At 42.9% G+C, this 26,832-nt stretch overlaps 1 protein-coding gene across 1 annotated transcript in view; it reads right to left on the reverse strand.

The window, feature by feature from the left end:
* Positions 1-342: 342 nt before the first annotated feature.
* Positions 343-26,832, reverse strand: part of waplb (WAPL cohesin release factor b) — a 28,938-nt gene continuing 2,448 nt past the window's right edge. The window contains exons 3-20 of the mRNA XM_084343208.1: positions 22,648-23,389; positions 20,610-21,022; positions 19,565-19,689; positions 12,872-12,967; positions 12,613-12,783; positions 12,123-12,259; positions 11,880-11,991; positions 11,238-11,486; positions 10,619-10,730; positions 10,436-10,533; positions 9,369-9,445; positions 6,459-6,595; positions 6,180-6,295; positions 5,654-5,827; positions 4,701-4,914; positions 4,507-4,595; positions 4,233-4,328; positions 343-3,272 (exon numbers count right to left, since the gene is read on the reverse strand). Of these exons, the coding sequence (XP_084199334.1) occupies positions 3,207-3,272; positions 4,233-4,328; positions 4,507-4,595; positions 4,701-4,914; positions 5,654-5,827; positions 6,180-6,295; positions 6,459-6,595; positions 9,369-9,445; positions 10,436-10,533; positions 10,619-10,730; positions 11,238-11,486; positions 11,880-11,991; positions 12,123-12,259; positions 12,613-12,783; positions 12,872-12,967; positions 19,565-19,689; positions 20,610-21,022; positions 22,648-23,389 (3,224 nt within the window). The 3' untranslated portion in view covers positions 343-3,206. The remainder of the gene's footprint in view (positions 3,273-4,232; positions 4,329-4,506; positions 4,596-4,700; positions 4,915-5,653; positions 5,828-6,179; positions 6,296-6,458; positions 6,596-9,368; positions 9,446-10,435; positions 10,534-10,618; positions 10,731-11,237; positions 11,487-11,879; positions 11,992-12,122; positions 12,260-12,612; positions 12,784-12,871; positions 12,968-19,564; positions 19,690-20,609; positions 21,023-22,647; positions 23,390-26,832) is intronic.

The raw sequence follows: 26,832 nt of genomic DNA on the forward strand, positions 1-26,832 counted from the left end.
GAACTTTTCAAAATGAGACTTTTCTATTTTTCTACAAGATTGTAATTATTTCCCTCCAGTTAAGACATTCTCACTTTGTAATGCAACGTTTCATTATCCCTGAAACTGTAATGAGTTTAAATGTATTTTGCCATAAATGTCTGATATTATTATGCAACATATTGTGTTTTCCTTATGATCCGAGGCTGCAGTGGAGTTTGTAACTCTGCAAAACGCAGCACAAGTTTTCCAAAATCTGAAAAAAGTTCTAAACCAGATTTCATCTTTCCAAAACTTTTTTTCCTTTGAGATTTTATCATCGATTGTGGGAGTACAGAAAGAAAAGAAAGACGGCGCAGGAAGTACTGAAAGTAGCAATTTTTATTATTTTAAAATTATGTACAGGTAACCAAAGACATCAGTCTGCAAATTGGTACAAAGATCAAGTTTTCCTGCAGTTGGCTTGTTAAGAAGCTCTCTGTCTGTCTGTCCAAAACAACAACACGACTGGGAGAAAAGGCTTTAGAAAATGAAAAATAGAGTCAGATTCAGAAAAGTAGAGTCTACCGGTCTAAATTTAAATTTAACCCCCCACCCCCACCCCGAACCCCACCCACAGTCCCACCCCACCCTATTATACCCATCAGCCTCTCCTCCTACGTGAGGAAATCAATCTATGTACAAGAACTATGTACAAAAAGCTATTCCATTCATTCTTCCAGACGTCTGTGAATAAAGCTCTTGTAAACTTAACAAAAAAAGGAGTGTGAGGGTTAAACTGTGTGTGTGTGTGTGTGTGTGTGTGTGTGTGTGTGTGTGTGTGTGTGTGTGGTAATGATCACAGAGGAACAAATACAAATGAACGGGATGAACATGCTTGATGACACGTTTCAAACTTTAACAACTGATGAACTTCACAGAACTTGTCAGTAATAGAGAGAAAAATACAATTATGTCTTAATTTTCCAAATCTGAACATCAAATTGAAACAGAAAATTACATCTCAGTAACACCCGGGATTATTTAAGAAAACACAAATGAAATAAGTACAGCCTTCTGAGGTAACACAGAGAAACAAACACCTGTTTTTCTGCCCTGACAGCGAAACACTTAAAAGGATAAAGGAACAAAAAAAAAATGATTAATTCAAACAAAAGGCTTTAAAAATGGGATTTTGCTCAGACAAAGCTAATGAAAAAGAAGATGGGGGGGGGGGGGAAGTCAAAAAACTTCACAATACAACATGTTTTTGTTTTGGCAAACACCATCTTTTCTGTTCTCCGTTTGAAAGTGAACCGTCGGGTCGTAAACGTTAAGTGCCATGAATTATTTTCAAAGTTCTTCATGTTAAAAAAACATTTCCTTTACATCCTTTCTCTGCGTTTCACCCCATCAGCTCGTCTTCAACACAGCCAACAAGAAAGCAAAGGAAACACTTTACAGTAACTTCTGGCTTTTGAGCGTGATTCTGGAGGACAAACACTCGGATGGATCAAGGAAGGGAAAGGCTTTAAATTCATCTTTGAGTCACATTTTTGGACTGATCGATCTTTTACCATGCAGGAGAAAGACAAAAGAAACTGTCAATTTTTTACAAATTTGAAATCTCAGACATCTGAATTCTCTTGGTGTTGCAGGAATTAATTCTGGGTAAAGAAAATGAGCCTGTAATGTGCTGGACAGATTAGATATGACCTTGTCAAAGGGATCAGAGGATCGTTTTTACATGAAGTCCGAATACAAACGGAGGACTTTGGGATTGGACAGCTACAGCTGAAGTCTCTCCGTCTAAAAACAACCAAACGGGAGGTAGAAAGTATCAGCTCGGTCGTTGAAAGCCTCTCTGCTGGTGGTTCAGTTCAAACAAAAGCAAAGCAGCTCGACTTCACCTCTCAGACTGGAGCGTATTGGCTGCCTTTGTGCTGTAATTGAAGGCTCTTCACCGAGCGGCCAGCGAAGATGCGGGCGGTAAATTGAAGGACAGGTTCTGGTCCGGAGGGCTCAGGTCCTGCCGAGACACGAAGCTTTGATGCCGAGTGAGAGGGCGATCGATTTTTAAAAAGGAAAAACTTTCTACTTTTGGGGGGTGTGGGCAGTCGTTTAAAGTTTCCAGAGAGTTTGAACAACCTCGAGGGTCATTTTGTGTCGGTCTCAGGCGTGTTGTTCGGTGCTAACTGACAAGAGTGCTGGGCATGCTGGGAGAAGGACCTGTTTCGATAACAGCATGAGAAGAACAAGCAATTTAAAATCAGCTGATTTGCTGAACAAGTTGAAGGGGGAAGAGCAGCTCTCGCCTTCAAAGAGAGAAAATTTCTGGTTTTATCCAGATTGAAAACCCCTAAAAACAGACCAGGTGGGAGCGTTTTAAAGGCAGTCCCACCTTAACAGACCACCGAGCTTCACAAAAGCCTGCAATTCAGGGTCTGAATTTTCGCAGTTTCTGTTCTCTTGGGCCAGAAAAGATCAATACTTTTGATTTATCTACAGAGTCAAGAGTTGAGAGGTCAAAGTAGCAAAAAGAAGAAGAAGAACGCAGCGTGTAAAGCAATTATTTTGGTCAGTGGTTGTTTTTTTTCTAACCATTTGAGTTGTTTTGGCGATTATCAGCTCCAAAGGCAGAGCGCAGGGGTGCCAGGCTTTGATGACAGGCTGCAGAAAACGGCAGCTCCACTCCAATCTGTCAGTGATCGATGAGGAGGCCGGGTCTTACCCCGAGAGAGCGAAGTGAGCAGGAGAGAGGAGCTGAACTGTGAGGAAACTTCAAAGGAAATGTATCAAAAGCAAAAACTGTCAAATAAAACATCTTTCTGAGCAACTTTCATAAAACCAGGAACGGTGGAAAAATATCTAAATACTGACTTGGATTGTTAAATAAAAGTAAAATAAAATCTGATCACAGCTGGGGTGGGGGTGTCTTACATCGCTAAGTCATTATAAAGTTAAGTTCAGTGAAGTCTATTAAGGGGAAAAGTGTTGGTGTTCCCACTGCTGGAACAAAAACAAACAGTGGAACGCTCCTTTAACTGGAGGGTGAGGAGGACGTCTGGTCCCGACACAGAGAGACGAAGAAGAAGTCGACGAGAGAAACACGCCTGTTTCCAGCAGTGAACTTAACCAGAGGTGATGATGAAGATGCTGACGAAGATGAAGGAGATGGTTGCGGTGTGTGTGAGAGAGTGTGTGTGTGTGTGTGAGAGTGTGAGAGAGAGAGACAGACAGGTTTGTCTCTAGCAGTGCTCCAGATAGTCAATGATCCGGGAGATGGACTTCTGTCCTGTGGTGCCGACGTCACACTGCAGAGAGAGAGAGCAGAGGTCAGTTACCACACACACACACACACACACACACACACACACACACACACACACACACACACACACACACACACACACACACACACACACACACACACACACACACACACACACACACACACAATAAGGCAACTATCACACAAACTAATCTGTGTTGAGGACATGAGTTTGTAACATTCGCTGATCATCTCATTGTCAACACTTAACTGATCACAAATCCATTCATCATTAGCACGACTCAAGTCCTACATCACACCATCGGGCCGCACAATTAATCGTGAAATAACTGAAATCTCAAATGACTGAGTCCAATATCCAAATCACAAGAACTGCAATTATTTTATAAAGATAAAATGTGTCACAAAGCATTTGAATGCAGTTCTGTGGTGCTGCAGAGACGCTCTGGTCTACAAAGTTTCTTCTCCAGATGTAATAAAACATGTTTGTTTGGCAGAAACCAGGAGAAACGCCACATCATCATGATTTTACTAGTTTTTCAGTGACTGAAAATTGTGACGTAAAACTGAATCATCCATAATAATCATGGATTATATCACAATATCACTTTTTGACCATATCGTGCCGCCGTAATGTCCCAACATAACCGAGCTGCAAGAATGAGTCTTAAAACCTAGAGATAAGTTTCCTGTTCCCTTGTCTCAAAGTCAACGTGTTTTATTAATACATGTTTGAATCAGGAAGTGTTTACATGTTTACAAGTGTCTACATGAGACTACAGAGGTCATCGGAGACTCATCCACTCACTAGTCCGTCTGCCTCAACTTTAGCTGCAAACTTTTCTAACTAACTGTACAACTTTTTACATTGATCAGTTTATAGTAAAGTGTGAACAGTAAATAGCAGGAAGCTCAGAGGTGGTGACGTTGAAGTCATGGGACGGCGATGCCAAACATTAGATTTTCACTTCTGGTGACTCACAGTGAGGTTCATGAAGTTGAGGAACTTTTTCAGCATTTCTGTCATGATGGAGAAATCTCCTTTTGGCAGGTTATCCCTCACAGTAGTCACATTCAACTGGTGGACAAAGACACAGTGAGAGAGAAACAGGAAGATACACAAAATGATTAAAACGAAGAATCAGAAAACTGAACATGCAATCAAAACGAGGTGTGTGTGTGTGTGTGTGTGTGTGTGTGTGTGTGTGTGTGTGTGTGTGTGTGTGTGTCTGTGTGTGTGTGTGTGTGTCACTCACCGGGCTCCCCTGACACAGGCAGCCCAGCAGCAGTGCTGTGTAGGAGGCCACGATGCTGTCCTCCATGTGCTTCCCTGCATGCTGCAGAGCTGAGAGGAAGAGGGAGACGATGATGAGGAGGACCAAACATTTTAGTAATTACGTTCTACGTCTCAAATCTTCACAGGACGTCTACATGAAGCCTGTGGTTGTACCTTTGTTGAGGTCCAGCTCCTCGTCCTCCTCGTCCTTCTCCTTCTTCTTGATGTCATCCTGTTTCTCTGTGGCGTTGTCATTAGCGACCCACTGGATCTCCCCGCCTGATTCCTGCCACTGCCCGCTCTGGTCCGCAGGCTTCGGCGTTTCCTTGATGAGGTCATCGGTCTGCGCCTCAGCCAGGATTGCGGCCCGCTCCCGCTGGAGGAACAGCTGAGGAGGAGGAAGAAGTTGGACAAGTCAGTGTAGCAGGTCCGCAGGTAACTTCGACGCTTAAAACCCGACGTGTAGAACTTTTAGTGATTACAGCATCTTTCAAACTACTGTGATGACCCAACATTTGGAGTTTCTTGATGGACGGATAGTTGTACTTGTTACAAAAGCAACCGCTAGCCTCAACTAACTGTAACATTAGCTGGCTTTAGCAAGTTAGCTTGATAAGCTGTGTAGCTAGCAGTCCTATTAGCTGACTCAGCTCAGGGGTGTAGCAAACAGTGCTACTAGCTCATGTAAATGTCAGTCGGTATCCAGGGACTTGTCACAGATATTGATCGGCATTTACAGTAGCCAGTACAGAATATTTTGATTAACTGTGCAGCCCTCACACTGTCGTATCCATTCTCTTCAGACTATTCCTCTCCTCTCTCGTTTCTTAAATCGTGTTACTCTCTGTGTGTCATCGGGCTGCTGTTGACCTCACTGAAGTCAGTCTGGATAAGAGCATCAGCCAAATCTGATTACACAGGATGATTCGATTTAAATGAAGCTTTAATGGTGCTCATGGGAAACTGAGCTGCCACAGCAGCACAGAACACAACAGAGGAGACAAACCGTGAGCACTGTGGATAACAGCTATTAATTTACAGTAAAAACCTAAATGAGATCAGCCTGAAATACTTCTCACACAGCACACCTGCTGCGTAAATGACTTGCGTTGAGCCGGCACACACACCTGTACAAGTGCAGCGATGGCGCTCAGCGGGCCGTTGCTGGTGATGTCCTGGTGCTGAGGGCTCAGCAGGACGGTGGAGTTGCAGGGACCCTGACCTCCCTCCATCTCCATCTCCATCAGGCAGTACTTGTTCCTGGCACTGTACTCCACCAGGTTGATGAGCAGGCCCAGACCCTGAACACCACACACACAAAAACACACGGTCAGTCATTAATCTAACACCTGTCACCTTGTATCTGTGGTTTTTCAATAAAGTTTCTGACTTTTCACACATTTTTTCAGATATTCTTTCACAGATTGTGAGCACCTTTAAATTTCGAATGATGTCATACATACAGGAACTTCATGACCATATACTGTATGTCGTTATTATTTCCACACTGACTACAAATGACACCTGTAACGATGCATTAATGTTGATTATCAGGTCTGTTTGCTCATTTATTTGTGTATTAACATATTTTTCCTGGAGTCAGTATTTTTGGATTAAACGCTCCCACAGTGCGTAAGCCTGTGTGATACTCACCAGCACTCGGATGTCGAACCTCTGCTCTTGTGGAAGATACTGAGGGACTTTGAGAACACAGTTCAGAGCCGTCTCTATTAAATCCTGCTGTTCTCCGGTCTTCGTACTGCCCCACTCTGCACACACACATGAAAACATATTATTATTACATAAGAGTACATACTGTGATCAAGCTAATGTCAGTTGTGAATAATTGAACAATCCACTCAAAAGAAGGAACCTTTTTATTCTGTGTGTGTGTGTGTGTGTGTGTGTGTGTGTGTGTGTGTGTGTGTTTACCGTTATCGTGCGTCAGGTTGAGCAGGACTCCTATAATGGCCCTCATGCAGTCCTCCACTGCCTTCCCCACCATGGCTCTGTCTGAGTTCAGCTCCCTGCTGTAACGCTGGATCATCGCCTCACACCTGTTCAGCGCCCTGACAGGGAGGAGAACAGCAGAGAGTCGAGGTTAAAAACAACTTTCTGTATCATAATGTTTCCAGTGTGTTTGGGTCGAAGAGACGTACGCCCCCAACATGAAAAAGAAGATGGAGGATCTGAAGAACTTTTAAGATCTTTGATTCTGTTCACCACAGGCTCCCTCGTCCACTTAAAAGCGAACTGCCAGACTTTGGAGGGCAGCCCAACTGAATTAAATGTTGCGTACTGTTGTGTGTAGTTACAACATTTTGGTTTACCTCATACAACTTTCATCGTATATCTTTATGCCTTCATCACACACACATCTTCAGTTATAAGACCTAATGAAGGTTACATAGACCAAAACATTATACATAAATGTAGCAGAACTAAGACAGACAGTGTGTGGGAGTACATCTTTCTTGTCGATTCACCGACTTTGTCTAATCAGAAGAAAACATTAAAATAATTTTATAGTCGCTCGTTCGTCACTAACGAAACACTGGATTTACATCCAGATGTCATCTGGATCCATCTCAACTTGACTCTCCTCTTTCCTTTTCCACTCCATCATAAAACAGAGCAGCATTCAGGGAAAGATGTGTCCACACACACACACACACACGCAGAAGCCGGCTGCAACAGCAGGAGGGGTGAAGCAGGTCAGCCGCCTGATGTAAATAACTTGATTAAATCTAATGACGGCAGCGACTGAACAGAGAGCAGAAGCCAGAGTCTGAGCACCAGAACGCAGTGAGAGGAAGGAAATAAAAGGAAATAGAAAAAGAAAAAGAGTTGTTCAAATGTAAGTTATAACTTCCTTTTAATGAACAGAAATGTGCATTATTTCCTGTTGTTTTCTGTCTATTCTTCATGAGGTCCATTAGTGGTGGACAGAACTAATAACATAAAACCCAAATTGCATCAGCCAGAATTATTCTTACAGATGAAAATGTTTGTCAATGAAAAGGTTTGGCTCCCGCTTCGACGCAGATGAAGACAGCCAATAAGCAACAGGACTTTAGTGTGCGTGTGCGTGCGTGCGTTGCCTAAATGGGTGGTTGTTGTGGGATTATTGAATTAGTCCGGCAGACAGCTGAAACAGTCAGAGAGGCAGAGGGGTAAGTTTGGGTTTAAACAATGAGGGCAACGTGTACGGTGACAAAGGAGAAAACGGAGGAGACAAAAGTGAAGTCAGACGAAAGAGAAGAGGAGGGAAAAATGGCAAAAGTTAGGGGGAAATGAAGAGGAAATAATAGAGAGAGAAGACCTGAAGTGAATGGACACACAGCCTCAGTGTGTGTATGAGGGTGTAGAGTTTAGGTGACGGTGCTCGCTCGCTCACCCTGTGGTTTCGGGGGTTAATCGAGTTAGTGGAGAGGACAGCTGAATGCTCAGACTGAGGCCTGTGTCACCCACTGAAACAGCAGCTCTTTGTTGACCCATTTAGCCTTCATCCTCATCTTCACCCCCCCACCACCACCACCACCCTCACCGCAGACCTTCAGATGGGGACGAAGGTCCGGTCACACAGAGGGTGAAGGAGCAGGAGTGAGAAGGTGAAGTACTTCAGCACTACGCTGTATTTTTCGAGGCTGGTATTTACAAACACGTGTACCGAGTGGGACACTTCACTGTTGAATAATGAGCCTCCTGGTGGTTAAAATGTAATGAGACACTGCCTCCAATACAGCAAGAGTTCAATTCTCCAGTTTGTAATCATCATGTAGTTCCTACCTAAATTTAGACCACAAAATAAGAGTAACAGCACGCCATGTATACCCCAGACATCAACTGAAGACTGACTAAATGTCACTAAAAAAATACATGTCTTATCTATATACAAGTTCAGATCAAGACTTAATGGTCATTTATGATTTAATCTATAAAATAAACCATATTTGGCCAAAACTGACTCAGATTCAACAAATACACTGAGACTGTATGTGCCTGAAACACTGGAGTGAAAAGACACAAAAGAGCAAGGTCAGGTCATTTCCACAGTGGATATGTGCACGCGTGCACAGACACACACACACACACACACACACACAGACACAGACACAGACACACACACACACACACACACACACACACACACACACACACACACACACACACACACACACAGACACACACACACACACACACAGACATCTGCTGATGCTCTGCCAACGGCGAGGTCCTCAAGGTCAGAAGGCAAAGGCCACTGCTGTGACTGACAGGATGTCACGACCAGGAAATTAAACAACAAAACCCTGATAATAATACACATAATAACCATCAGGCATACAGAGTCAGAGTGACACTCACTCTCTCTTACACACACGCACATGCACACACAGACACACTTATATAGACACACAGTGTACAGCAGAGTTGTAGAGCTGAGTCACTGTTGGTTTCTGGAGGCAGAAATGTATGTTTTTGAATTTGAATCTGTTGTCAGTATTCAGCGTCTATGTATGTGAAAATGTGTTCAAATAATTCAGTGATCTCAAGGATTTCCTTCAAAAGCCCTTTTGATGATCATGAGGCACTAAACTTCTCCAGTAAAAAGATGTGACAAGATGAAGAAGAGAGGAAAGAAAAGAAGAAAATCTGATAAAAAATGTTCTGTTATTATTTATTCATCATTACAGCTTCAAGACTACCCATCAATCAAACTGATTTTCAAAGTGTGTGTGTGTGTGTGTGTGTGTGTGTGTGTGTGTGTGTGTGTGTGTGTGTGTGTGTGTGTGTGTGTGTGTGTGTGTGTGTGTGTGTGTGCGCGCGCGTGTGCATGCTCACTTTGCAGAGGAGATGATGAGTGACGAGTCTTTGTAGGCGATCAAGTAACTCTGGTTCTCCGGGTTGTGGACCGTCACCTGTATGCACACAAACAAAAGCAATGACTTCTTTTCTCCCAGAGGGCAGTTTATGTTCCACTCATGATTTCTACACTGATTTCACTCATTCTTGGCATTTTTATGTAAACAGCATTTTTCAAGTAAGCCTTAAAACCCTATGATTATCACCAAGAAAAACATATTTACTTTTCATTTTGGGGAATAAGCAACATCAGATTTAATTTCTCTCTCGCTGGTCAGAAGTTATTTAGAGGGCTGGGTCTCCCCAGCAGGACTTTTTTTTTTTTTATTGTGTTGCTTCCTGCAAAAGTTTTGGAGTTTGTGTTGCTTGTGGCACCGGATAATGCGCCTGAAACAAACCAGTGATTTAACAAACTAAACCTAAATAAGAGATGAACCTCTTCTTTGAAAATAAAAAAGACCCCAACAGACCAAACTGCACCTGAACAGTCGACGTAATTCCAAAAGATTATAAAAGTTTTTTACACAGTTCATCTTACACTGGCAACTATAATTTCTTCTTTGTGTGAAGACAACCACAGAGATTAAAAGACAAACACACATCATTGTGCCTCCCAGCAAATAGACAGATGTCTCAACCTGCATTTCCACTGCTTGGTACGGCACAGCTCGACTCACTTGGAACTGTGGATACTACCTGATCACTACCTGATCACTACTGATCACTACTGATCACAACCTGATCACTACCTGATCACTACTGATCACTACTGATCACAACCTGATCACTACCTGATCACAACCTGATCACGACCTGGTGGAGTGACAACACTACAGATAACTGATTGGTCAGAGAGACACATCACTGGAATCGTCACTAGTGCAACACGAACATCCTGCACACCGGCTGCAAATACTTTGCAAAATCAAAACAGCACCGGGGTTTAGCTGCCAAGTTGCAGCCTTTCCTCTGTTTTAGTTGTCAATGAAAGGATCTCAGAAGGAAAGAATATTCTCCATTGTTCCTGTTTGTGTTGTCACACTTACACTCTCCAACACCCGTAGACACCTCTCAGCTCCCCACAGAGACGACACCAGCTTCTCCTTATCATCCTCCTGGTTTAAGTTATTAACACACTCCTTCACTGTGGAGAGAAAAAGAAAAAAATCATATTCATCATCATTTTCTTGTGTTATTTTGAGCCAATACAAATTCTTTAGAATATGTACCTTTATCTACTATGTGGTCCAGTCCTCCCAGTAGCCGCAGTTCCTCTTTGAACCAGTCTCCCGCTCGCTTTGAAGTCAGGGACAGTAACGTCTCCATGGCTAAATGACCCGTCTGCAGGGAGAGAGGAGAGACAAAAGGAGTCAGCCTGAATCCAAACAGTCTGACGCATCAGGTCGAAAAGGTGACGTCTCAGCCCACAATGCACTGCAGCAGCCTCGCAGACTGTTTCCTGTACTTGTACAAGTTGGATGACTGTTGAACGCTGGTATAAAATGGCAGCTCTTGATTCTAAGAGACTGGCACCCAAACCTGATATTTACTGTATATGTTTTAGATCATAAAAGATCTTCAGCTCAGAGGAGCTGCTCGAAATATCTTGACACATGTGGGTGGCTGTGACTCATCGTGACTGAAGAGCTGCTACAAGAATATGATGAGTCAGAGGTTTAAGCGGAGAGGTGTAATCGTCTCAATACTGTTTCAAGGCTTTTCCACCCTGACATTTCTGCAGGAAACACTGAGTGCATGGGATTAAAATGATCCAGTGTGTTGACTGAATACATGAAACTGAAGACTGACAGTGTAAGATTTAAATAGAGGAGGATCCTTTTTCTGTACCGTTATGTTCTGTAGGTCCAGGTGCTTGTTGTGCACAGTGTCGCACAGCTTCCTGATCTTCTCCTTCACCTTGGCGATTTCCCTAGCGCTGAACTGAGGGGTGGAGTCTACCACAACCGCGCCCCCCTGGTCCTCCTGGTCCAGCTCCAGCAGCCGGATCATCAGGTCCAGACAAGACCGGTCCAGATCCATGTTCAACCGGTCTCTACTGAGGATGTACATCAGAGACGCTGTGCACAGAGCCAGGTTCTGCAGAGAAGAAATTCATTTCAATAGAGTTGCATAAATCCGAAATAGAAGAAAATAAGAGTTTCTCAAACCAAATTCAGTTCTTCACTTTGATAGAATTTCTGAAATGTCGTATGGCTATGTCGTTATATACTGTAGATAATGCTGAATTTCCAGATGTCTGTAACATTTAAGGATGGAGTTACGATGCCAGATGTCCTCTCACGCTCACTTAAATTCCAGCAGATGATATAATTTTCCAGCCTGTGCACATTTGCCAGTACAGATGGCTTGTAAACGTTAACAGAAACATATTGGGGCTTCTGATCTTCTGAAACTGCTCATCCGTCATGCAATATAAAAGTTTCCTTCGAAGTGAAGGTGTGTGGTTTGTCTGTACGGACTGATCCTTACTGGGTGTTGTGGGGCATCGTTGAGTGTTTTGAAGACCTGAGCCACCTTCCCTCTGGCCCGGAGGTGCATCCTGAAGCTGGGCATGGCACAGCGCGTAGCCAGGCTGATCACACTGAAGAAACAACAGACGCACACACAGCATCAGCAAACAGTGAGAAGTATATCTTGATATTTCTGTCATTTAACTACTTTAGAGAAGCATAACGTATAAAAGTAACAGACTTGATGCCAGCAGGTTCATACCTAAGGCAGCGTGTGTTGAGAGGCTGTCCAGTCTTCAGACCAGTAGCCAGATACTCAAAGTCATCAGTAAACTCCTGGTTCTCTCCAAACTCCACCACGTCATTGAAGTGCTTCACATGCTGGACGACTGTATACAGCTGGACAACGCAGGTGCAAGGGCGAATGAGTGTAATGTGTCCAGAAATACCTTTTTAATTCATTTTTCTACTATTTTGATCACAGTTGGTTAGAGTGATGAATAAAAAGACATGTAACAAAGGTCTGGCTGGATTTAAACCAGGTCTGCAGGTTAAACTGCAGGTGTATTAAGTGGAATGAATCAAAATGCAATCAAACACTGCACTCAAGGATAAATCTGAATCAACCTCTTTGTCCTCTAACAACGGTTTAGCAGATTTAAAAAAAAAAAAAACTGGGACATTTTCACAAGCCATATTAAGTATGAGGTGGAGTTATACAGATCTAGGACAAGTGAAAGATGTCTGTGTACCTCCTTGTGCTCCTTGCGGCATTTGAGTGCGGTGACCTGGTCCTGGTAGAGATCTGTTGGGATGGTGACACACTTGGTGACCTTGGGAGGAGGAGGAGGAGCCTTGAACACACCTTCGTCCTTCTGAGCGTCAGAGGGCTCCTTACTGGATCCTCCTGCTGTGGCTGGTGCCTGGAAAGATATAACATGTATAAATAAATGATATCAAAGTGTTTTAAGCTGAGCCTTAATGTATGTGTGAGTGTGTGTGTGTGCTTACAGGAGCAGTCTGTGTTCGAGAGAAGAAAGGTGGAGGGGCCTCCTCCTCGCGCTCCAACGTCCAGTGTCTGGCGTTGTACACAGCTTTGGTTGGAGACTGCAACAAGAACACACACAGAAGCCAGAGACAACATCACCGACACTGGCAGCACAAATCTTGAGTAAGACAGAAACAACACAACATGTTTCAACTGGCTATGGAAAAGAAAAACACTGGTAGGTGATTTAAGAGTTTAATATGAGGCAATCGACTTGTAAAATTGGAATATGCTTTAACTTGTCTGCTGTCAGGCTCGTTATGCAAATGAGCCATCAGAAGGTGTTATGCATTTGGTGTAATACTATTAAACACTTGTGAGAACTGTTGAAAACTCATTTACTTTAAATGCAAATGATCCGTCTTTTATTCTACAGTAGCTTCTTCTGCGAGTCCATGGGAATTATTTCATATCTTTGACCAGATGACTTCGTGCACGGAATAAAAAAGGTCCAAATCAGTGGTCCAACTGTGTTATAGGAGTGCAACGCTCGACCAGCGTGCTGCTTTTCAGAACATGGCACCTACATTACCCAAAATGCAATTGTGAGTGGCATTACTGGAGGCAAGTTCTCAAATTACATGCAGCTTTCTCTGGAGCCACAAAAGGCTTTATACTACTTTTTTAACATGCAGCACTTTTATGTGTACAATTGGTAGATTTACCCTTTAAGAACAATCACTGCCATAGTCTGTTCACTGTTTAACATGTTGTTAAAGCTGTTTAATTAATCAAATAATCATTTGGTTGATAAAATCACAATTTCCCAGAGTCCTATCTGAGATATTCAGAAGTTGTTTTGTTTAACCAGCTCTTCAAAACCAACACATTTTTAGTATTTAGCTTTCAAATATAACACTGAAGAGAAAACTTGAAGAGTTTTGAGAACTTGAACCTGTGAAATGGGGTTGCAGAGATGCAGACACTTCCCTGTGTTAAACACATATTGTCTCCACAGATTTCTGTGGAATGATAAAACTACAATAAAAGTGTGTTTGTTATAATTAGAAGAGTTTCCTCATGAACTTGACTTGAATGAAAACAGTGGAGAGGACCAAAAAACAGAGAGGGAGTTTGTAGATATAAACAGATAAAGGAGGAAACAGAAGAGTGACAGAGAAAGAAGAAGGGAAACACGATAACTGGATGCACATTAAACTGGTGATAGTCCGCCAGCACTGATCAAACAGCAGGACACACACACACACACACACACACACACACTTAAAACAAACGCATACACCCTGCCCCAACACAACCATCCACCCTCATCTTTCATCCTTGGCTCGTCTCCTGTCCTCTCCATATATTTTTGCCAAACCTGTGGTTGGTGGTTGCTGGGGCATTCATAATGAAAAACAAAAGAGGGAAGGGCAGGACAGAGAGAAAGAGAAGAGAGGGAATTGGCTGTGGAGCAGAGGACTGAGGGAGGTGTGGGGGGGACTCTGCACCACAGGGTTAATAAGCAGAGACAAAAGAGGAGTTTGGGAATGAGCTTTGCTGTGCTGGAACATCAACACACCGAATTAAAGCCTCCTACAGTAATCTGAATGACACAGACGGACACCTACCCCACCCGCCCCTCCCACCTGCCGCTAAGCAGCATGGGAGAGATGAGAGAGAAGGAGGAAGGTGGGCGAGCGAGGCCGTGCTCCTGCTGTGGACTGTTTTGGCGTTAACAGCAAACTGCCTCCTCATTGGAGTCAACAGCACGAGCTCGGGAACGGGCAGTGAAATGACTTCTGTGGCTCCGGGAGAGTTTTAAAAAAGCCTGAGAAAACAACTCCCTGATGATGTCGTGGTGATGTCATCAGGGTATTGTGGTCTTAGAGAACACACAGTTGCGACAGAAGGCCTGTGTGGAGTTTGAATAACGCGACCATTTGCAACCAAAACCCATTTCACACTGGACAAAAAACCCATTAACACCTGACTTTTGTCTTCAATCGCAAAGGGGACAATCAACATTCAGTCCCATATTAAATGACTCTGCAGAAGTCACGGGTGTTTATCAGCTCCAGCTCCGATTGGCTGTGATGGAAAGATGACAGCCACGTGGACGCGCTAATTTTCGCCCCTTCTCTGGCGCGATGCTATGACACAGACGTTGGCGCACAAATAGTTTTCCCTGCATCTCCATTCAAGCAGCGCTCAAACATTGTTCAGTCTGCAACGAATGTGACACAAGAATATTAAACAGAAAGGCAACTCATCCACTGTTTGTGGGAAAGGTGTAAATTTTAAAAGCCCTAAATGTGAGAGAGGCCCAACTCTGCCCCGTCAGTAACATGAAGCTTGTATAGGGCAATGATGGCTCTGTCTCTAATGGCCAAGTCAACACAAGTGTACAAGCAGGTGCATAATTTCCCCTGGTTGTGCTAAAATTAGTTTAGTGCTGTCACAGACAGAGCTGTGAACCAAACCATTGGACTTTTTTGATAATTCAAATGTGTCCACTTATACAACAACACAGAGTGTATCGAAACTTTCATTTACCAAAACCTGATAGTGAATGCTGGGACCAGTTTGGCTCTGATTTTCTTTGCCTTTATCAGACACATTCTGATTTAAAACTTTTTGCATCTTCTAAGGCATGACTGCTCAACATGTGAGAAGATGATGTGATTAGCTGTCAACTATTAAATTACTCAACAACCATTTTGATAATCGAAGAGCAATTTTTTAAAGGAAAAAGGTGTTAAATGTGAATATTTTCTGGTTTCTTTCCTCCTCTGTGACAGTGAACTGAATATCTTTGGGTTATGAACAAAATAAGACATTTGAAGACATCATCATGGGCTTTAGGAAGCACTTAGACATCATTTTTACCACTTTCTGACAATTTGTCAACCAAAGAACGAATTGATTAATCGACAATTAAAATAAAGGAAGGGAATATCTAGAAAACATGTTTTTATCTTTTCATCTATTATGAAATTAAAAAGTTAGATCTATGAACATGATGACATTTTTCCTGCTTCCTTGTGGGGTGACAAAAACACACTAATGGTACATCAGTGAAAGAGTCGCTGTGGAGAGGGTCATTGTTATGGAAGTAATAACTGCTCGTCCCGTAAGAACTTCCTCCAAATAAACCCAACACCGTCTCCTAAATATGGATGAGTCTGTCTAGGCGCTGTCATTATGGTAACATCTAATATCTCCCAGCGTCCTCTGCAGAATAACCTAACAGCACTCTGGCTCCGCCGACACACAGTTTACTGTAATTGAGGCAGAGTTTTGATAACTCCTCTGTAGGCTGGTCACTTCCAAGGGCTATTGTTTATATAATGAGCCCATCTCTGCTCTCACTCTCAATTATGTTAACTGAAGATGAAGTGAGGGAGAGAAAGAAATAAGAACAAGGAGGAAGAGAGGGAGGGAGGTAAAGAACATTATTCATAGAGGTAAAGACGGTGTGGTCAAGAGAAAGTGATGGAAACAGAGAGGAGAGGACATTATTCAGCTGAGAGGGAGGGAAGTTATTGTGAGAGTCAGGGCATGAAACTGGAGAACAGCAGAGAATGAGAGAGTACATTAAGTACATTATTATGTTCCTATGGGCAACGTGTCTGCTAATGCTCTAATAGCTGGTCTGCATCAGAGGAAATTAACTTTACATTTGGCCCAGTGAAAGTTCCCTTCAGGTGCTCAGAGAACTTTACAACAAAGTAATCTCTGCCTCTCTTCAGGCTTCTGACGACACAACAGAGACCATGAGACCATATTGCATGAAAAAATATCTTTGTGTTTTACAGAAAGTGGATGTACTGGAGTGACTGACTTTACTCTGAGATCCACACAGTTTCTTTGTTAATGTTATTATAAAATTCAGAGTGCCAACCATGTTTTCTGCTGCTTAGTGCGGTAAACGTTGACGTGGTTCATACTTGTTGTTAGGACGATTTTACACAATAATGCGTCTTGTCCAATTCGCAGTTGCCAGTGAGTTCAGAAAATCTCAGAGTGCCTGATGTTCGCCCTCAATTCAATGCAAAATAGAGCCGTTGCAAAGTGACTTAACACCTTTATTGTCCAGCCGAGGCCAGAAAAATAGCAATCAATAGAAGTTGGCTATAGTTTTTTGTAGGCAACAAACTCCTAATTAAGGTCCATCACTGCATCGATGCAAAATCCACCTCAACCACATCCTGATGCATCTTTGAATAGAAAGATTTCCACATCATTAATCAGCAAAAACCCTGAGCTGAGGTATCAGGAGAGCAGAACGTTTTGTTCAATCCTGGCTTTGAGTAAAGCGTTATCCATCAGTGACTGTGTGGTTGTGTTACAGGCAGACAGGTACACAGGTATTTCTTTGTATCCTTAATAAAGCTGTTGATATGACCCTAAAAATCACACTCACCTCTGCAACACAGTCATTGTCTCATTCTGCCTGCAGTTTAAGGTGTTCTGACATTTGCTAAATGAACAGACAGCTTTGTCTGAAACATGCCTCACTATTACTTTTTCTTATGCAACTTTTCTGTCAGTACTCCTCATATTGTAGAACATGTTTCTGTTTCAGGTGATGGAGATTTTACATTTAGCTTTATTTGTCCTGTATAATGCTGTATGTATTCTCTCTCTCTCTTTTTTTAACCAGGTCTTCCTCATTTGCACCCGTAACTCTCTTGAACATTAAATACACCACTACCTAATTAGGCTGTTTAGAGATAGATAATGTTGGTTTAAGTATTGTTTTGTAAACTTCCAGCCCTAAACTTTATAGTTATTTGATTCTATGAAACCCTCTCAGCCAAAGACCATTTATATGCAAAATTATTATTTTCTTTCCTGCACAATAATGTGCTGGAGAAGAAAAATGTAAATAATATGCAACTGTAATATACTGCAGACACCAGAGGCAGTGGATCGTATCCTATCTAAATCATGTTCTGGCTAATCCGAACACCCATCTATGGAACTAATTTAAATTAAGAAATGAGTCTTGCTAATTACAGCTACAATCATGCATCGCTTTTCACAACAAAGTTAATAAACGCTGCAAACTAAAAAGAACGCATTAAACAAGCAGCTGTGATGAAGAGAGGCCTCGCAGAGCTCGTTAAGACAAACACAGCAAACTGTTCTGAGATCTAATTATCAACATTCCTGCAGCATAACAAGAGTAAAATCAAATTATCAGTCTGGTCCAATCCAAGTTTTTCACCTGATGTAAGGCTTAGACTGGAGCCAGATTTATGCAGGAGTGTAATATAGCCTCAAGAAGCAAATGCTGACAATTCATATACTGTAAATATGAGTTACTCGAGACTTGGATTTCAGCTGGTCTGGATTGATGGCATTGATCGGTCTCTACTATAAAAAGGCACCGGGTTCTTCTAAAATCGACAGAGACTGATATCCAGTCTGAGAGCCGGGCAGCGACAGGCCATTAGCACGCTGATAAATAAAAGAGAAGCAGTTCAGAGATGTTCGAAGACGACTCAATCCCTCCCCTCATGCAGCCATGAATAAACCAGAACAGACTCCTCTGCTCTGCTCTACCCTGCCCACACACACGTACACACACACACACACGTACACACACACGCGCACACACACACGCACAGTGCTGAGTCACACTGGGCGTAGGTGGACAGTCCGGTCCCCACAGGTACATCACATAGATCTCTTAGTGAAATGCTACGAGGGAACGTTTTACACTTGGGGATGAAAGATTTTTTTTAATTTATTCTTCCTCGTCAAAACTGAAATGAAGCTTTGAGGCTCATTATGCTTCAGTCAGATGCCAGCGGTCAGATTCCAAGATTTTATCAAATTCAGCTGCAGCAGTAAATAAACTACAAGCTGTTATGATAGTAATAGACAGAAATACAGCCAATTTACAAACTAACTAACTGAATTTTTGACAAGCTTTGAACATTTTTAATACCGTCTTGTTTAAACTTTAAACCTGGGAAAATATTGAAAAACTCTATTGAGCCTTTTCTATATTTCTCGTACTTTGTAAACCAATTCCATGCAAAAGAACAAAACCAACAATATTTTAGTATACTACTCTGATTTCTCCGACTGGGGGAAATGGTACATTTGCTAAGGACTATTTTCAGAAGCGATTAATCGTCATTTGGTGTTCTAGTGAGTATTTGTGGCAGCCGGACGGTGTGTGTGGGATTGAGTCTAAATAAGCTAGAGTGTTAGTTAATGGTAATGAAGGAACATGTCACCTAGTGCAACCAATGTGTAAATATGCTTATTTAGATTATAATGCAAAATAAAAATGTGTTTGTATCAGCCGATATATCGATAGCAGAATTTTTTACTCCCAAATATCAGTATCGGCCATAAAAATCAGGTATAGGTCGGGCTCTACTAGTTAGGATAAATAAAATAAAAAATAAATAAAAACTATGAAATATTATGAGCCTCATCCTTTACTTCATATAGTAAAATATGACAATATTGTGCAGAAAATCTTATCGTCTGTGTTTTGCTGCATCTTTTTCCTTCCTGGTTCACATATTCAGAGGATGCAGGGATTCTAGCAAGTGAAAAGTAACAAGTGCTTTTAAAACACAGTGTCAGAGGTTGTGACATGAAATATCAGGCAGCACTTAGCAGTCATCCATGCTGTGTGAACCTTGGTGTGACCTGACTGTGATGTGAGGGAACAGAGTGCTGATTCTCACCTTCTTGTGTGCGCTGAAGATCCTCCGGAAGGAGTCTGGGCTCTTCTCGGCCGGTTTACCCTTAGCCGGCCTCCTGGGAGCACTGGCCACCACTCTGAGGCCTTCCTCTGAGAAGTCCATGACGTCTGCAGACAGAACATACAGTCACCATCATGGTGATTATGATCTCACGAAACCATCTTTCCAGTGAGGGGGTGTGGTTTAGATGCAATGACCAGTGGGAGAAACAACGTTTGACAACAATGGCGGTTCATAGAGGTTAGCGTAGCTGCTAAACCGTCAGTAATATATACATCTCTCAACTGAGGGAAGATTTACCAACAGGCGCCACTGGTTATCTCCTACGGTTGATCTTATTGGTTGAAGTTAGCCAGTGGTAGACGGTGATAGACAGATGGTTCGTCCAATCACCTGACAAGAATTTTTTGAAAGTTCCTTCCCTTTTCTAAAAGGTTTCCAAGGACAGGGTTTGAGTCTGACCTGTGGCCCTTTGCTGCATATCATCCCACCTCTCTCTCATCCAGTTTCCTGTCACCTCTCAATGCTGTCCCATCAATAAAGCCATTAGAAGGCCAAAAAATACAACTGCACACTTCTTGTTTCAGATACTTCAGATCATGGAACTGATCTGAAATAAATGCAAATTCGTCTTTCATTAAGTTCTGCAGTTTACCTCCTCCTCAGATGAGATGAGGAAGGAGACATGGTTTGTTAGTTGTTTGGGTGGGGGTGGGGTGGGGTGGGGGGGCGGAGGGGGGGATGGGTTCATAGTGCATATGCTGGTATGGGGGTAAAAACAAAGCACGGCATGTTAGTGATGGTGCGGGTGCTCTGGTGTGTTTACGTACCATCACTACACAAAAAAATGACCTTTAGTCTTCAATAGAATCTAGAAATGCAGCCTGGTTACATTAGCAGCCCTGTTACACAAAAAACTGTTCATTAAGTTACATTATCCTCTGTGTGTGTGTGTGTGTGTGTGTGTGTGTGTGTGTGTGTGTGTGTGTGTGTGTGTGTGTGTGTGTGTGTGTGTGTGTGTTTTAACCTGCTCGTATCCTGCTTTCCTGCCTCTCAGAGTACTTCTTGTTCTCCTTGGCTGCCGGCCTTTCCTGAAACTCTTGAATCTCTCGGATTTCCAGCCTCTCGAAGGGATCGGGCGGTTCATCGTCGTCATCGTCGTCGTCGTCCGGTATTTCTTCCACTGCTGTAACCACCAGGGCTGCCTTAGCGGCGGCAGCCTTCTTGGCCCTCCTCCTCTCTTTAGAGCCGTCGTCATCATCGTCTTCCCCATCGCTGTCACTCATGTCATCAAAGCCGAAGTATTTGATCTTGTAACTGGATCCACCTTCTGTGTTGTCTGCACTGTTGTCCTCCTGATGGGCGTCTGCGTCCTCAAAACCAAAAAGCTCCAGCTTACTGTCCTTCTTTGACTTGGTCTGGGTCTGCCTGGACCTGAGGCTAGGACAGGAACAAATCAAGAAACATGTTTAAATGCAATCATGGAAAAGACAAACTTTGTTCGTGAATTTAAGAACTTAAGAATTAATTTTTAAAATTAAGCACACAGATGGCGTCCTGCAGAGTGTTTATACCTGTCAAGTGTATTTCTTAGTTTCAGGCCTCAGTAGGATCTGTTCAACAGTAGCTGACATGAAAGTGCAAACTGCCAAATTTTAATTAATACTTTCACCAGACTCGTGCCTGTTGAGGAAACTAATCTATTAATTCCCAACCAGGTAATGAAAGCCAACTTAATTAAAATTTAGTCTCTCGCAGCATTTCAAAAACTTAAGAAGACATTCTGTCGGGATAGTCTCACTTTGATGATGTGAGACTTCGGCTGTTTCACCCAAATAAAATTACTGGGCCTTTATTGTCCACGGCAGAATGAGACCAAAATCAAACGCTACTTTAACCTGGAACCTCTCGCCAAGAGATGAAAACATGTTATGATGAAAAATGCGTGAAATGAAAAAATCCATAAATACTTTTCACAGAATGATCAACAGTCGCTGTGTCTGTGAGCAGACACATACCTTCATACAAAACATGTTCACGCAATTTGCTTTACCAATTTTCCTCTTTTGACAATTTTTTTCAGTGACAGCATTCAGAGTATTTGTAGTATTTGGAGAGAAGTTGTGAAAGCAGAAAGTGAGCAACCTTGAATGTCTGTTGCTTTAAAACAATTAAGTGCCATCACTGCTCTGCCCAGAGTTTTTATCTGCCATGATGTCGACCACCTATTAATTTGAAATATCACTGAAATTACAATATGGCCAAGAGTGATATCAGAATTTCAGGACCTGCCGAAAGCCTCGTTTCCACATAGCTCCATGTGTGTACTGCGAGTCAACCTGCAACCTTTCATTCCTATGAGAACCTGTGATCCGATGTGTTTGCAGGACTCCTTGCCTTTTTTCCAGTCCAGAATATGTCTCAAGTACTTTGAAAATTTCGGACAGACCGTATGCACTGTGCCACAGGAAGTTAGAATAAAAACGAATTAGCTCACTGATTATTAGACGGAAAACAGTGAATGTCATTAGTAGAATGCTAGCTGTGTAACAAATCTATAAAGTGCATGCATATATGTCGCTTAACAAAATATTTCACAAAACTGGCTACACATCTCACATATTTATCACCATGCATCATTAGTCCTGATTTGTCTTGATAATGCGGATATAAAAAAATGGGAAAATTAGCTTCTGTAACAGTTTAGCAGTAGTGTTTCTATCCTCCATAAAGACATTGATTTCCTTGCGTCAAACGTGTACATATTGATTACCATGGTTTCCAAATTCAAGAATAAACTTAAACTCAGCCTTCATCAGCTATGTCCTCTTGATACAGATTATTCACTTTTGTAGCAGTTATGCTGCTCTCTGATAGACGTATATCACACTCCAGGTGCAGAGATAATTTTAAAGGTCCACTCTGTAGATACAAAAGAACTGGCCTTTTATATCCATAGAGTCTGCCACACAATCCTACACACTGGACCTCTGAATTATTTGACAACATTCATAGTAATAAACAGAAAGCACTTCAGAGGGCTCTGCCACCTTGTGTTACTCTACCTTGTGTTTTGTTGTTCCGTCTTCTTCCGCTGCCAACCCGCCTCTCCCCGCTCGGTCGTACTGCCGGACCCAGCACTGCTGCTACCACTAGAGGGTGCTGCCTCGGTACTATACTCCTCCACTCCTCGGTCCTGGATGGTGACGTTACACATTGAAATGGAGGAGGGGTGCAGCACTGTGTAGTCCCTCGTCCTGCCCCGTCCCCCTCCACCACCTGTCGTCTTATTACTGCTGTCAGATGTGGATTTGGGAGGATCTGTGCCAAAAACAGCGCTGGAAAAGCCGCTGGAGTCTGAGGCTTTGCCTGAGCCCTGTTTGTTGGGCCTCCTGTACGTCCGACAGTTAGAGTTTCTTATAAGTGATGAGGAGGAGGAGGACGTCTGGGAGTAGTCTGATGTCTCAACAAGGAAGTCCGAGTCGACCCCCAGGTCCTCGCTCTCACTCAGGGTCTGGAGCCGTGGAGGAGAGGGGAGCTTCTCACGGCGGGTCTGCCCTACATCACAGCTGCCCATTGTGATACCCACTGAGGACCAGGAGAGCGTGGGGGCGGGGTTTCTAGGTTCCAGGCTGGGCGAGGGCGGACGGAGACCCATGATGGCATCCCAGGAGTCATATGTGGCCTCAGACCCTGTCTTCAAGGTGGTGGTCTGCTCCAAAGGCTTCCTGTCGCTCTCAGAAGCATTTTGGTACCACGAGTAGCTGTGCTGGTTCTCTGACAACAAGGAACTCTGCTGGGAATTTCCTGTTTAAAAGAAAAACAAACTCAGAATCAGGACTATCAGATATAAACTGGTGGCCTCCAATGTTGTGTATGTTTTTATTAAGTTAACTTAATTTCAAATATAAGTTACATTTTTGAAGACCTGAGTTACATTATTTTAATTAAGAATATAATATAAGGCCAGGTTAAAAAATCAGATAAACATGAGATCTAGAGCAGAAGTGTACAGCTCAGTCATCAAAGCGATTTATTCTGGAAAGAAAACAACACAACTACAAAAACTAACCCTTAAAACAAAATGTTAGACAATGAGGCTTTAGGTTAATATGCAGGATAGGTTAATATGATCGATGTGGTTCAACTTGGTGCAAACTTATTTCAGCCAAATTCACTCAAACTCAACACTGAAGCAACACAGAGCCCATAGTTTGGTTTCCTAATTTCACAGGCTGCTGAGCAAAACAATGGCGTGCACAGTGATTGCACCATTTCAAAAAGCACCATAACACCATGAAAACAGGTCACAAACACACACACACACACACACACACACACACACACACACACACCTGGAACTGCTACCGAGCTTCACGCCAAACGCTCATTTTCCAGTCGGTGTAATTCTTTAAGACAATCTAAAAGGGTCTGGACCCACTTGCCAGGCCATTACACACACTATGGTTATTAGCAGCACCCCATGGCCATTTCTGCCTTCACAGATAACAAACGGATGACAACATCGAAGTCGTTATTCGACAGGAAATTGCTTCACATGTAACATCAAAGAACATCTTTATCTGTAAAATAGCTGTGGTTTTTTTGGAAGGCTGTGGCATCGGAGCATAAGCGTAGCAAATCTACAAAGTAGACCATGTTGCTAGTTCATGCACGAGGGCATTTCCTCTTATGTACTGACTGCTTTTTACACACACACGCACACAATATTAAGCAAGAACAGCATTTAGCTGGGAAGGAGATTCGAGACCTAGAAGTCATTTGTCAGTTGGGTTAGTCTGGATGATCTTAAAGTCCTCAACATCTGTCATTTACTACTTTCAATATCTCGTCTCATGTCTGAGGTCCATCTGATGTTTTACAAATTACATCTGCTAGATTTTTAGCAAGTCTGAGATGGTGACGCCTGATCAACCATTGTACTACATTTCAAGATTTTAGTCAACTCTCTCATCCACACTGGCTGTGGGGCCAATGAGGGTTCGTGATCATTTAGTCTTGGACCGCCTCCACACTGGAACCTTCCTTTGAGAATTAACCCAGTCGTAAATATACTCCAAAATGGCCACAGACTACATGGCCGACCAGCAAAATGTACAGTAAGTGTCAGGATGGCATAATTGATTCCACTGTAAACCCTGAACGTCTAAGAGGTTGCAAATGGGCTGTTGGAGTATCTGAGTATCCCATTAATGCCTCTTGTATTTGCACATTTAACAACGAGGCAGATAGAAACAACAGACTCTAGAGGGGTGACACCTCAGGGACCTGCAAAGATGACAGTTTGGGTGTCTGGCATTGGGAACAAGATGAGACTTGATGCCAGGGTGTGTCTGGGCTCATGTGTGAGTGAGTCTGTCTGAGGGTTGAGAGACTGCAGTGAGGGAGTGATAGGATGGGGGTGAACAACCACCAAGCACCAGATCCAGACAAGGTCGGTCAGGTTGATAAATCAGTAAACTCAACTGAGTGATCACAGCATCACCATGTTCAAGCTTTGCAAATGGGTACAGGAGCTGCCAGCTTTGTACACCAATCAGCCAAAACAGCAAAAGGAGGTGAAGAACAGGTGAAGTAAATAGCATTGACCATCTTGTAACAATGCAATGTTCTTCAGGAGAACCTGGGGTCACTTGACAAGTACCACCCACCAAAACATTCTTGCAGGCCAAGCAAACAAAGTAAAGACACTTCCTGATGACCGTGGCCGCCCAGCAGGACGATGCGCCTGCTCAGGAATGACCCGTGGAACCTGACAAAGAGCTCAACACGTCGAGCTGGTCTCAGAATCCCCAGATCCCACTTCATTTAAGCATCTGTGCGATACGCCGGAACAGGTCCGATACATGGAGGCCCAACCTCTCAAGTCACAGGACTTCAATGATCATCCACCACAGGACTCCACCAGAGAGCCTGTGTCCATGCCTCAATGGGCCACAGCTGCTTGGTCAGACTGGGATCTTGAGCTCGCTGTAACGTTCCTCGGGCTCATGGCAGTGGTCTTAGGTGGGTGCTGCATGTCAATCGAAATGAATGCTATGACCGGTAGAACATTACATTGTAATGAGATTATCAATGTTATTCACTCCCCTATTAGTCCTTCTGTGTTTTTGGCTGATCAATTTCTGTTCCTGTCACAATCCACACCTTGAAAATATATTTAATAATTATAATGTCCAGCCTAACAGCTTCATTTTTTAGCATTTACAGTAAAGCAGCAAAGATTTCGGATTGTATTTTCTGTTCAAAAATGAACAAAATTAACCAAAATATTCCTGAATGTGAACATTACTCTGAAAGCAGCAGGAGTCAGCTCTTCAGTATTGGCATTGACATTATCAAAAGTTATTTGGTCAAGGATTTCACCATGTTTACTGAGTCAACACTGCCAGCCTTAGTAAGCAGATAACAGGGCTGTTGGTGGACAGTGTTTCAGCTGAACTTCAGTGTCGAGCTGGCTTCCCTTCAATATGGCTCACACTGCGGGTACGTCACTCTGAGCCCAAGTGCTCACTAAGGGACAGCTTGTTGTTCAGAGGCAGTTGGAGTGGCTCGCGTCTCTGGCAGGTGGCCAGCAGCGGTCACGGAAAGCTGAGGGCAATACAAGCTGAAAGCGACGACACTGGCGACAACTGGCTGAGAGAGGGAAACAATGAAACGGATTTCTCTGATGCTGTTCAGTCAAAAATATAAATGACTTCAATCTAAAACTGAAGAAAAAACACAAGCACTTATCACTTGTTCTAGAAAATGAAATGATTTTACACAAAGCTGCACAACATGCAACATTAGTCTTCACATTTGTGCAGTGTGTTATTACACCTGCGCTGATAATGTGAGTTACAGCTTCAACTCACACGGCCTCACATGGAGACAAATGCAAAGTCCACAGGAGCCTTTAGTTTCAGATGTCACCGAGTTCGTCGTCTGCGAGCCATCTGATTCCACTGTAAGATTAACAATAATTTTCCCCACAGAGGGTTTTTGTTGTGTGCCAAGAGTAATGTGTGTGGTTCTTATGAACCTCAGGATGCCACCAGACTGAGCAATCATATCTGTCCACCTCTGGTGCTCATGGTGCGCTCATCCTGGCCAGATGTTGTTTCTACTTTGCAGGATAAAGATGTTCAGAGGATAAACTTTAAAAATCTGACTGATGCCATTCAGAGTTCGTTTCCGCAGCTTCAATGAGACATTTTATCGTTGCCATTATATAAAAGACATTCAAA

This window comes from Pagrus pagrus (genome assembly GCF_965226575.1).
Source record: "Pagrus pagrus genome assembly, chromosome: 21".
Taxonomy (NCBI): domain Eukaryota; kingdom Metazoa; phylum Chordata; class Actinopteri; order Spariformes; family Sparidae; genus Pagrus; species Pagrus pagrus.